The 12,460-nt window shown below is 54.6% G+C and overlaps 3 protein-coding genes across 3 annotated transcripts; 1 reads left to right on the top strand and 2 right to left on the bottom strand.

Annotated features, from left to right (window-relative positions):
- Window positions 1-537: 537 nt before the first annotated feature.
- Window positions 538-5,684, bottom strand: J4E93_004523 (uncharacterized protein; the record flags this gene model as incomplete). Its single annotated transcript, XM_049342451.1, has 6 exons — window positions 538-1,924; window positions 2,087-2,351; window positions 3,463-3,891; window positions 3,959-4,221; window positions 4,270-5,366; window positions 5,418-5,684. The coding sequence occupies 6 exons, from the start codon at window positions 5,682-5,684 to the stop codon at window positions 538-540; spliced, it is 3,708 nt and encodes a 1,235-aa protein (XP_049200603.1).
- Window positions 5,685-7,147: 1,463 nt separating this feature from the next.
- On the bottom strand, window positions 7,148-10,499 carry ADA1 (putative zinc finger protein; the record flags this gene model as incomplete). The annotated part of the gene is made up of 4 exons (XM_049342450.1): window positions 7,148-7,682; window positions 7,737-8,857; window positions 8,903-10,434; window positions 10,490-10,499. 4 exons carry the CDS (start codon window positions 10,497-10,499, stop codon window positions 7,148-7,150), a joined length of 3,198 nt encoding a protein of 1,065 aa, XP_049200602.1.
- Window positions 10,500-11,084: 585 nt separating this feature from the next.
- J4E93_004521 (uncharacterized protein) lies at window positions 11,085-12,315 on the top strand (the record flags this gene model as incomplete). The annotated part of the gene is made up of 4 exons (XM_049342449.1): window positions 11,085-11,152; window positions 11,217-11,258; window positions 11,312-11,806; window positions 11,856-12,315. 4 exons carry the CDS (start codon window positions 11,085-11,087, stop codon window positions 12,313-12,315), a joined length of 1,065 nt encoding a protein of 354 aa, XP_049200601.1.
- Between the last annotated feature and the right edge of the window lie 145 nt (window positions 12,316-12,460).

Genomic DNA, 12,460 nt, shown 5'->3' with positions numbered 1-12,460 from the left:
GTAAAGCTCCGGTAGAGAGTACGAGGACTTAGTCATGATCGCTGGGGGCGATCACTCCTTCGGCAAAAGTCAGGTGCTGCGAGTTGAGACGCTGGACTGTATCGGCAATTGCGATGAGTAACCGTTGTTGCCTGATGTAATAGGAAATGCGCGGAAACATTGATATCGACAAGGATGAGGCGAAGGTGGTGGTATCAAAGCGACAGACCAGTTTTGGTTGCTGCCGACTGGGTATCATTCTCGATGAAGTTCTTGGCTAGCTAAGTATGAAGAAATACCAGCAGGGTAGCTGGACATGGGAGATGAAAGGAAAACGCCTCATTCATGCATCTGAATCGTTCGGTTCGTGCATCGTGATAATCGTACAGTCTGATGAGCTTTCGTAAACCCCCGTAAATGTCTAAAAAATGGTTGGACAAGGAAATAAAAAGCCGCTCGCTGAAACGCAGCAGACCTGTTGTTGGTCTTTATTAGGAAAGACAGGCAAGAAAAGTACAATGTGAGAAGTGAATTAATAGATGCAGGCTGAAATGGGGATCAGCGACTGGTGGCCTTGAGGCTGGCACGCTTCAGTATGCGGCTCACGAGGTTTCCGCGCGGTTTAGGCTTGACGTAGAAGGCGCCCTTGGTACCGGTCATGTCGTCAGTGAAGACAAGGTCTTCCAGTGCCAGAGGGTCGTCTTTGGAGGTTTTGGGAGTTGAATTTGAGCTTGAGCCTTGCCAGCCATACAGTTGATCTTCGTCAGCTCGTAGATCGGGCCGAGTCAAAGTCATACGAAGCGTCATCTCGCGATTAAAATGCCCATTGGCAGAGTGAACAGGCGACGGAGCCGGCGAATCAACCGAGAACTTGCGGTGCGAGATTCGGCGGGAGTGCATGCGGAAGGACAGGCCGGTGCTGGAGGGCGTGGCGGGTGAGTCCATGTCGGCTACAGAGCCAGCATCAGATTCCAGGCCCTGGTTCTCGTTGGGATGGTCTTCGAAGAAAGACAGCTGTCCATCCCTAAGGAAGGTGTGCATGTCTCGGCTGAACTTTCGAGCATGATTGTCGATCTGTGGCAGCTGGAAGTGGGGGGTAGCGGCGTCGCTTCCAGCGGACGATGGGAAACCGAATTCAATCGCTTCATCAAACTTCTGGGGAGACGCAAGATACATGCGCAGCTTTTTCCTCGCCTCGGGATCCTGGTAATGCGTCGCTTCGGGGTCGATCATGAGAGTTGGCGGCGTAGATGGCAACATGTGGCCTGTAAGAGAAGAAGAGTGGGCACGCTGGTGAAGTCGATTCGGCCTGGCATTGAAGAGTGGAGGATCCGCCATGTATGAAGATCCGAGGCGGACAGGGTGCGACGTGAGGGACATGGTCCGTCTCATGTCTACCATTGAGGTTTCCCTCCGGTGGAAGATGGGCGTGGCCATTGTGTCGAGATATAGTAAATGGGCGTTTCGGTCCTTGTCCGTGTTTGATGTACAAGAAGGCCCGAAAGTCGGACGGGAAGGGCTGACGGTCGAAGAGGCCGACGATGAACGACGTCGTGAACGGCCGCGTTCCGGAAGGTCGAGCGTGGAGTGGGAGAAGTCGAAGTGAAAATCGTTGAAGCGTTGTTGTGCCCACTCGGGATCCTGGTCGTCGGGAAGGAACGCCTGATGGTGCCTTCCTTGGAGGAGTGCCTGCTCTTCACGGGAAAAATGCTGCTTGCGTACCTTTTCAGGCAAGGAGAGAAAGAAGTCAAGGTCAATGTGGGAAATGTCGTGAGCGTGCACAGCCTTTTCGGATTTGCGTCTGCGTCGTCCGGTGCCGAGAGATAGCGAGGGCCGGTGGGATTTGGAAGCGGTGCTGGCCTGGGACGAGCGGCCTGATGTAGTGGGCTCGTCGGAGGCGTGCTGGGCGATCTGCAAACGCTCCAGGGATGAAAAGTACTTTCTCCTGTAGCGGGACGAATTAGCATTGGCATCATGGCATAATTGACAGGCCCTTCATCTACTGCAAGGTACACAAAAAGTCATGGTGGGGGATTCGGTATATGCACGCGCATAACGCGCCCTTATCACACGTGCCGACCAGTCAGGAGCGCGGAATATTACTTACTGGACTGAATACGGCAGGGCGTCGAACTCGGCCTGCCGTAAAGGCAGAATAGTCGCTTTGGCTTTGCTCTTCATGGCTTCGGCTCGGATCTCGACGTCGGCGATGGCGCAACGTTTGGCTTCAGGCACATGGGGGCGTGGTTTGCGCGGTCGATGCTGCGAATGGCGGCCCTGACGCCGTGGCCGGGCGGTGCGGCGGGCACTTGGTCGTGAACGTTTGGTTGAGCAATGCTGCTGTACTTTCTTCTCGAGGATCGACCGGAGGGCTATCCGAACAGCAGCAAGCGAAAGTCCGAAGAAGAAGGAATTATATGAGGTCCAACAGAACGGCCGCTGGGGGATAGAAACAATCTGTGGGCTTAGCAGCGTACGACTGTCGCTCGCACTTGGGGCGGCCGCATATTCGTGTCGCGGGATGCTGCAGCTGCAGGCTAACGCGCCGCCAGCGATGCACCCTTTGCTCTCCACCTCACACCTGGGCCCTAGTAGAACCGTGGCTGATGTATCCGAGAGCACGCCAGGCCCGCGTGCGGTCGTTGGTTGAGTCAGGTAGTACAGACAGGCCTCCTCCCCGCTTCTCTCCACCTTGCCGTCCGCTGTTTCAGGCCCGTGGCCGCCAGGAACACACCGTCAGCGGAGCCACGATGCTTAGCGTGCGACACACCGCTGGCAGAGGTGCCCGGCTCGCGGAGTCGACAGATGCTCTCCATCATATTTGCCTGATTAAGCCCAGCATCAAATATACTTGCTTCTGGAATATGCGTTATGGGGTTACTACCAGGCCGCCCGACTGGCCGGCTCAATGCCTGCGCCAGCGTGTCACGGGTTAATATCGCACAGATCACCGTCGATTACCAGACGCCTTGTACAACGTCGAGCATGCGCTGCGTAACGACGACAGGCTGACAACACGCACGCACGCTCCAAACAATCTGTCTAATTGCAGCGTATTGCACAGGTACAAGCAAGGGTATCTCAAGAGAAGCGCATCCAGCTCCCGCGCCAACACAAATGTTACCGCCCCCTGCACAGTTCCTAATATGGTTCCCCAGAGAGCGGTACCTGATTCCCAATTTGAACGTCGACAGACGTCTATTCACAAGACGGCGATCGTCTTCCACCCCGCCGTTGCCTAGTTCTGCATCGAGAAAGATTAGGCTTTCGGAAGCGTAGGCTTAGGCTTCCCAACATCATGCAGCTTGGACGTTGGCGGCCCCATTAATTTCACTATTACCTGCACAAGATCGATGTTTGTTGTCCAGGACTCCTGTCCGTGAACAAGCATTTTCTAGATCTTCAGGCACCCGCAATGTCATCTGCATTAGGGTATCAAGTCAGTATCGAGCCCGTGCCAACGTGTAAAGGAGAAGCACGTACAGTAGTATTCGTCATCCAATCCTTCACGACTGGGGAGGACTGGTTCCTCCAGCCCGACATCTTCGTAGCGAACGTTGAGCAGACGGATCTTGAGCCCGTAACCGCCGATGAAGGTTACCAACTTATTGGTGTCGGCGGTAATTGGCTGTTGGTTCAGTAGCATCAGCAGTCCATCAAGCCACTCGGAAGCAAGGGTATGGCTCTGGGGATGCAGATGCAGTAGGACGGATTCTTTTCGCCCTGCACCTGAGCCGCTGGACGCCTGCCGCGCGTGATTGGATGGGGGCAGGTAACCGTGGATCGTGATCTTGGTCGACGTCGAAGCCCGCTCGTGGCCTGGCAGGGTTGTGACGGTACTGTCTGATGATGCGGTCGATGGCGCCGAAGCCGAGACATTGCTCACCACCGAAGAGACAATGGATAGATCGACTGTACATGCGGGTCAGCCACTGCGGTAACGCAAACCATAAACGACGCGTGGACGCGTTACACTTACTCTTCTCCTGCAGCGTGTCTAGCCTCGGCTCAGTCGCCGTCTTCTCGTCAAAGTCAGCGTAATGCAGATATCGCCGGTTGTGCGACAATCTGACAAAACGCCATGATGAGGGCACAGAACGATTCAGGGTCTTGCTGGTTACCGGACCCGCACTCGTGCCGTAGTCGATACCCATTGGAAACCACGCGCCTTGTAGCAGGCATCTTATACGCTGCTCCTTCACAAACTGCAGAGCCTCATGGTTGAGCTCGTCACGGACCTGACTGTAGAGAGTTAGCTAAGCACAGACTACATCGACGCAAACAGCATACCGGAGATGATGGCCCCATGCATCCTCGTAGGTCAGCTCCAGTACCTCCATTTGAAGCTCTCTCAGGCGTTTCAGCTCGAATTCAGCCAGGTCTTCCTCCACGTCCTTGACATCCCTCATACGTGGCGCCTGGCCCACAACCTGCTCGATTAAGATGCGGATAAGCTCTTCAATCTTCTCAAAGTCCTCGATTTGTGCGCCGGCTACCTTCCATAGTCGGATGAAGGCACTCAGACCACTCGTATGTAACCTGGACCAGTGAAGCAAAAGGGGCTTGAATGAGCGGTCGAAGTTGGCCCGCGAGTCGGTAGGTCGGTGGGATTCCACATCATCGAGCTTATCTATTTCAAAGTGTTCGTATAGGGTTTGAGTGACCGACAGACTTGCACGAGCGATTGGACATCGCTGTTCCAGTGGCTCTGCCGACTGCTCGAGCAAAAGCTTCTGAAACCCGTCTTCGTTCTTGTAGACAAAATCTGTAATGTCCATGAGGCCTAGGAAGCCAGTCGCATCGAATTCCCACGCAGGTGATTCCGTCTCGAATCCTAGACGCTTCCATTTGTCCGGGTTGTGCTTCTTGCTTCCCTTGGGATCTGATGCTGACTTCTCTGGATTACTCGCTGTGTGTAGCCCGCGGATGGCCCTCCTGTGGTCGGGGTTCTCCAGGTCCACCTTCTCTTCCCTCCAGTTCCTTAGCAAAATCTTGGTCAAGGACTGAAAGTCGAGGAGCGGATGAGCCAGGTCTTGTATCGCAGAGCTCTGCATCAGCCCGTATACGCTCTTAATAACACCCAGCTCCTGTAGTTGCTTGATGAACTTGGGCCATTCAAAGGCCGCGTCGTTTGCGATAGCGTCTCGCATGAGCGCGTTGATGAGCTGTAGGGAATTGGCACATAGCGCGTGGTCGGCCGAGGTGATCTTTTCGACGAGGGAAGGTAGGAAGTCGGGCTGAGAGTCGACGGCAGGCTTCAGGCGCTGGAAGCCCGTGGTCCCGTCCTGGGAGTTTCGGTGTGAGGGGTGGCCGACAATGGCAGCGAGGACCGACATGGCACCGCGGTTGACGTTGACGAGAGGTTGCGCGACGACGAGGTCGACGATCTGGAGTATAGTTGTTAGACCTCTTCAGGCAATCCCTCCTCGTCGACTTACCCTCGCGACCAGATCATCCGTGACATGGTCCCATCCCTTGTCCAACTCCAGCAGGCGTGCGAGAGAGGTCAGACAGTAGGCCAGGGTGTTGCCGGTCGAGTGCAGCGCCAGGAAGCGCAGCTTGGGCAGGCCGCCTTCGTATATGAAGACGTCGGCGAAGGAGGGGTCGCCAATGGCATTCTGCAGCTTGAAGACCGCCATCTTCCGCACCGACTCCTCCTCCGCGCCGAGGCGCGCAACCAGTTCCGAGACATTGACGCTATCCATGGCTCAAGCTTCTTCGCAGGGTGGGAGAATGTGGGGTAGGTAAGAATATTGTGGAGATGGTACGTTCACCCCAAGTCACGCAGGAAGGGCGGACATGCTACAATCGCCAGAGACGGCGGCTGCTGAGTGGGCGGGCGGGATGCTCGTCGCTGCTATCGTCGATGTTTCACCCTGTCCTGCGCCGTCGCGCGTTAGCTGAGTCGCGCGACCCTTTGCTTGGCGACGCGCTTCACGTGCGCCGGCCCACATGCTGTTGGCTGCCTGGGCCGGCTAGTCAGGTACGTCGCCGAGCATCGCGCGGCCGCCTTCCAAGGGCCGACAACATCGCTCATCACCGTCCGGTCCGTCCTGAGCACCATCGCGACCATCCAGCAACGCTCCTTTCGGCCCAGTCCCGTCCCTTTGCTTTAGCGCCGCCGTCCTCGATACCTACCCTTTGTCCTGTTTTGCAAGCCGCTTTCTGTTCTGTGTTGACGCCGCCGCTGCACGTTCCAGTTCCTTCCGCCTTTGAGGCCGACAACAGCTTCTCCGCTTCACCCTCACCATCACCGCGAAGTCGCCGCCACTATGGTCTACATCACCTCTGACTTGTTCGGTCCCAATACACCGCACGACCGCCAATACGACACCACCACCAACTACTGGCATACCATGGCTCACGATCAACACGCCGCCGGCCTGGGCAAGAGAAAGAGAATGGCTGGCGATGACGGACCGCAACCGTATGCACCAATACTCCATCCAAAATAGAGCTCTGATTCTAACAACGCCGCAGCATGTCACGCCAACACCGCTCATCACCCAGTCGCGACTCCCACCGCCTCCATCTCCACAATACCCCGCCTTTCGAGAGCAACAACAACAACCTACCATACGCTCTCTTCCCCTCAAAACCACACGAGTACACATCAGAACGCCGGCCGGTCAAGCAACTCAAACGCCTGAGTCCGAAAGCGTCACTCGTCAAGTCAACATCACACCTAATGGACGTCGACTTGGACGCGCCATCACCCTGCCAAACCCAATCACACGCCGTTTCCGACCTGCGATCCTGTCACGCGTGCAACAAAGCGCCCAAGCGACGGAAAGATCTGGAAAACTACCTCGATTGCAGGAGATGCGAAGGCCGGACCTGTTTCATCTGCGCGCGGCAATGTGTAGGCTGCAGCAAGGCGACATGCAAGAAGTGCATAGTAGAAGTCGGAGAAGAGGGGGACGCATGGTGTCTCGACTGTTATTCGCGGAACCTCAACTCATGAGCGGTAGAAGAGAAGAGAAGGTAGTTTGGTTGTTTTGGTTCATTCTAGCAAAGCGGGCGTCCTTGTGTTACTAGCAGCTGCATCGAGCGAGATTCTATCGAGCATCATAATGAAGAGAAGATTCCATCATAAACTAAATCATGTGTCGTTCGTGATTCTTGTCCCATCGTTAACTATACACAGTATCCAACAACGCAGTGACGTCTAATCCTCATCATCTGTATCCCTTTCCTCCACAACACTCTCCTGGTCACCCGTGCGGAACCTCAAACGCGAGCTTGTCATGTCACCATCCTCGGCCTGGCTAGTCCTGGTGCTCCGTCTCCTGCTCCTGCTGCTGACAATACCGGGGAACAGTCTAGGCTCCCCATCCAATGTAATGGTGCTTGTTGAGCGCGTCAGTCCCTGATCTGGCTCTTCAGGTTCTGTCGGTTGAGCGACAGACATCGTGCTAGGGTTGACAGTCATGCTAGAGCTGGCACCATCCTTTGTACCTGAAGGCGAGGCCGGTTGGCCTTGCATACTACCCATGTCGGTTGTCGAGGCAGAGGGCTTGAGCCGAGCGACTTGGGCTGGAGGTAGCTTAGAGAACACTTGGTTGCCACCAGCAGATGCATGGGTGGGAGATGTGGGATGTGTTCCTTGGAGTGACTTTGGCGTCTGTGGCACTTCCGACTGCAAGTTAGAGCTGGTGAGATCATGACTACCAGCTTGCGCAGCGCGCGTGTAGCGGTCGATCCTGTACGGTGTTAGTACTGCCATACGAAGATGTGTATGTCTGTTCGAAACTTACATAGCTAATTCGCCCATGAGCGTCTCGTGTCGGAACGCCTCGCGAATGCTAGGTACGTTGGATCGCGCCATGTCGTTGCCTGCAACACCAGGGAGATGGTAGTTGCTACCCAACCACTTCTGCTTGACAACATGCTCAAACCCGCTCTGCTCGACAGAATGTTTGGCTAGCTCACACATATCCACAGCACTCAGTTTGTAGATCTGCGCTGCAACTGAGTATTCCTCGATAAGGGGCTCCTTCGTGAAGGCAAATTGTAGAGGGTCGTCTGTCGATAGCGAGACATTGAGACCACGTCTAAAGTAACTCAGGAACGGGTTACGTTCGTACGCCAGGAAAAGGGCGTTGTTGCTGAGAGGCGACATAGCGACACCAATTTGTTCAAGGTAGAAGATGTACTGCAGAAGAGGCACCTTACGGAGCAAAAGACCGTGACTGATGCTGTGACAGCATAGTACTGCAGCAGCCAAATGATCGGTGTCACCAGCCTCTCCGCAGTGAGGACGCAGGAGGAACGTGTTGAAGCCGCGCTGCTTTCTCCATACGTTGAGTGATGAGATGTTTGCGAAAAGGTAGTACATCCAGTAGCTGTACGGCGGATTCTGCTTCGTAGCCCATTCATTCGGGAACGGGAACTTCCTGTACACGCGTCGCTCGACTTTACTCTCATCGTCGACGCTATCGAATCCAATGACCCTCTGCAAGAAAACGTGAAGTTTGGGATGACTGGACGGGTCTTTGGTGACCTCGAACAATGGCTGGAAGACGTTTACGATAACTTGCTGGAAGTTGTCCATGAGACCGGTCGCTTTGTATACGTCAAACAGACGAGGTACTTGGATCAACCAGCGGACGTTGGGCGAGAACAGCTTGTTGTCAATGACCCAAGCTGCCAGCTTATCCCACTCTTCAATGTCTCTACCGTAGATGGAGATGCGCCATTCAACGAACTGGTACTTGCTCGCTTCAAGATCAGAGATGACTTCCTTGGTGATTTCTGCTAGGTATCGGCCCTTGACAAAGTTGTCTGTCTTCAGAAAGATGGTTCGTAGGCGTGATTCACCGATCGGGTTATATTTCAAGTTGAATTTGTCGAATCGGTGGAACGAATCCGTGTGAGCCTTAAATGTTAGCCAAGTATCGTGGTGCCAGATATCTGTACTCACATGCATATCTAAGGTATCAATACTTAGATCGTACGCTGTCAAGTTAATCGACTCGAAGACCTCCCTCAGTGTGAGATGTTTGCCATCACGGAACAGGACCACTTCATCCGGGGACTTCTTCATCTTGGACTTGATGAAGCGCAGCAAATGCTTCTGGTTCATACATGCTGAGTGATGAACGTGGGTGTCGACTTTTCGGACGTTGTAGAAATCTCTGTGCGGCACTTTCTTGGTATCGGCCGTCTCTTGGTATTCATTCAACAAGTAGTAAAGATTGAATTTGCCCTCAAGATATTGAAGCCGACGGAAAGCAAAGCTCTTGCTCGGTCCGTCAGAAGATATATCAAGGATGGAATCGAGATCGATGTAAAATTCGCGTAATGTAGGGATTGATACGATGGGCGTGTCCAGCTCAGCGGACTTGGCGGTCTCGTACACTTGGTAGACACCGCTGCTGTCCAGGCGGAACGACATCTCTCCGGGACCGGGTACGGGAAGACAGTCCTCCAGATGGAAGTCCTCGCCAATATTTGTTCCCATCTTGCGAGGTGGCTTGGCCGGTTCATTAGGCTCAATGATTCCGCTGTTCTGCAAGCTGCTGCCGCCTGCGTTGCGACGCTGTTTGGAAGAGTCGTTCCATACTGGTTCAGGAGGGGTGGGGTAGATGCGCCAAGCTGGATCATCTTTGGGATTATCGAAGTTGCGCTGCAAAGACAAGCGGATGTACTTGTGACGTAAATCTAACACTTTCTGGATATTCGTATAGATGGAGCTAAGCTCAGTGGTGATACTGGAATCGTTCATTGCGAAGCCTCCTGCTCCTGTGCCAACACCAATGCCTGCGCCCGCACCGTGGATGCCCTCTTCAGCCAGAAGGGGTTTTTCTTCGTGAGGGAGACCGGGGTGTTGCGCGTGAGATCGAGCTTGTTGATCGGCTTGGAGAAAGGCGTCGCCTTCGTTGCCGGTACCTGCAGTGTTGGCTCCGTGTTGAGTCATGTGTCGGCGCGGATCCTGTGACTGCTCTGTGTGTGACAACCCGATGGGCAGGTTGGACCGATGCCCTTGATTCGCGAGCGTGACATTGCTCTTCCTAGAGCGAATGCTTTCTGCCTTGCCATGGAAGTCTACACCGTCTGTACCGCCAAAGTTGGCGGGGAATGTCTTTGCGCGCATGGCAGGGCTGTAGGTCTCTCCCGCCTGTGAGCCTCCATACTGTGTCTCTAGCTGATGACGCTGGTAGAACTGTTTGGCTTCTGTGTGGCTCATCTGCTTCTCCGCAGTATAGTCGTAGAAGGCGGTTCGTCGCTGCTTGTCGCGGGGCAGCATGCCATTGTCGTCCTCTTCCTCATCGCTGGTACCAGCATTCTCCTGTGCGGTTGCAGTCGCACCGTTGTCTAGTCGTGTGCGCCCGCTACCGCCGGCTTCAGTTTCGGAGAAGTCATGGCTCAGCTCTTCCTCTTCCGACGAGGGTATCTGGTCGTCGTGGGCAGGGCCAAAGTCGGGCGACGCGTCCGCATCTGCAGAAAAGGCTCCTATCCTCAGGTCAGTCTCCGCGTGTATTTGTATGGAGGAATTGGATTGCACTACCTTTCAGCATGGTGCTATGGAGAGATGGTAGTTGTGGTTGCTAGAGCGAACACAAACTTTAAGACGAGCCTCACCAGGAACGCGCCTCGGAGGCGGCCGGCCTGTCGCCTGACCCCGTGCCATTTTGTGAATTATGGATTCGATGACTCCATGGCATACTTATCCTGGATACCCTTCCAGCAGGAGTACGTAACCACAGCGAGCAAGACTTCGAGGCTACAAGCAATCACGTTTCATTCGGGCAAGTTACCAGGCTAGCCCCTCCATCCTCGGCTTGTGATGTTATCGGCAGGGTCAAGGGATCCTTTCCGAGAGTCATTCGGGCCACCGTCAACATTCGCTTGCATGTGAGGCGCACTATATGCACTCTGATGTTCCAATCCGTTTATCAAGATATTCTCATGAACTGAAGTGGGCTAATAGTCGGGATCATTCCCTCCCAGGGCACAGGAGTGCCCCTCATGAATACCCCACAAAGTCACCAATCAACCTGTCTTAGGATTCACTTCTTGGCGAAGGATGTCCGACATTGAATGCAACGACCTGTATCATGCGGGAGAGAAGTCGGCAGATAGTTGCATTATTGCTGTCCACAATGTGCAATACGTCACCAAGAAGTCCAATACATGTCGAGAGCCTCCAGGGCTTGAGAACGCCGCTCACGTGCTAGGAGCTTAGCGCGGATCAATGATCCATGCCCAAAAATTTACGGTATTCCGACTTTTAGCAACGAATCCACATTTGCCAACTTCACCCATATCGCCAAAATGTAAGTATCGCCTCGTCTGCAATTGGAATCGTGATACTGATATGGCAATGCAGGTTTCTCCTCCGCCGCACTGCCGTTCGCGCCATCACCGCGTCGCCTTCCAAGGCGTTCCTTGCGAAGCCGCGATCCATCAACACCATAACCCCCTCGGCTTTCCGTCTGAGGCAACAGCAATGGTCAATCTCGTCCTTCCAGCGACGATTTGCTAGCGATGAGGCCACCAAGGGAGACGAGAACTTTGCGCAAACAGCGGCTGAGGCACCTGTCGAAGAGAACCTGACGCCGGCGCAGCAGCAGGTGCAGGCCGACCCTACTGACGCCTCTGCCACTGTTGGCGAGGATGCATTGGAGGCTGCCGCCGAGACCGCAGACAATGCCCAGAGGTCATCAAAGCCCAGGGCCCCAAGGAACACCACGCCGAACAACATGCTGTACATCGGCAACCTATACTACGAGGTTTCCGCAGAGCAGCTGAAGCGTGTCTTCTCCAAGTTCGGTGAGCTTGAGAGCACCAAGATTGTCTACGACAACCGGGGTTTGAGCAGAGGGTATGTTAGATGGCCCAGTCTCGGAAAGCAAACACTAACCCTCGTGCAGTTTCGGATACGTCGAATTTAAGAATGTCGCGGACGCCCAAGCTGCCATTGACAACCTCGACATGCAGGTCTTCGAAGGCCGCAACCTCGTTGTCCAATTCCACGCGCCTAAGCCCAACTCCAGGACCCGCAGCGGTGCCACTGGCAACTTCGAGCAAAACCCTCCGTCCAAGACCCTCTTCATCGGCAACATGTCGTTCGAGATGTCCGACAAGGACCTCAACGACCTCTTCCGTGATATTCGCAACGTCATGGATGTCCGTGTCGCCATTGACAGGAGGACTGGTCAGCCCAGAGGCTTTGCTCACGCAGACTTCATCGATGTCGCTAGCGCCACCAAGGCCAGGGAAGTCCTGAAGGAGAAGACCATCTACGGCAGGCAACTCCGCGTCGACTTCAGCAAGTCTGGCACCCTAAACCAGCGCGACAACAAGCGCTCGGATTCCACCCAGGAGGATTAAGCGATGATGATGAAAGGAGGCCAGGGACAGTGATTACATGCAACGGGACGGCCGCCCCACGCTTCTACAACGAATGATGTATGGAGGAAATGGTCGACGTATCTGTACGACTGCATGACTGGGACGTGTGTCCTGTTGGTTGCAT

This window comes from Alternaria ventricosa, assembly GCF_023758065.1.
Source record: "Alternaria ventricosa strain BMP 2768 chromosome Unknown scaffold_6, whole genome shotgun sequence".
NCBI classification, from domain to species: Eukaryota; Fungi; Ascomycota; class Dothideomycetes; order Pleosporales; family Pleosporaceae; genus Alternaria; species Alternaria ventricosa.
The sequence above is the reverse complement of the archived record's forward strand: the minus strand, read 5'-3'. Positions and strand labels throughout refer to the sequence as shown.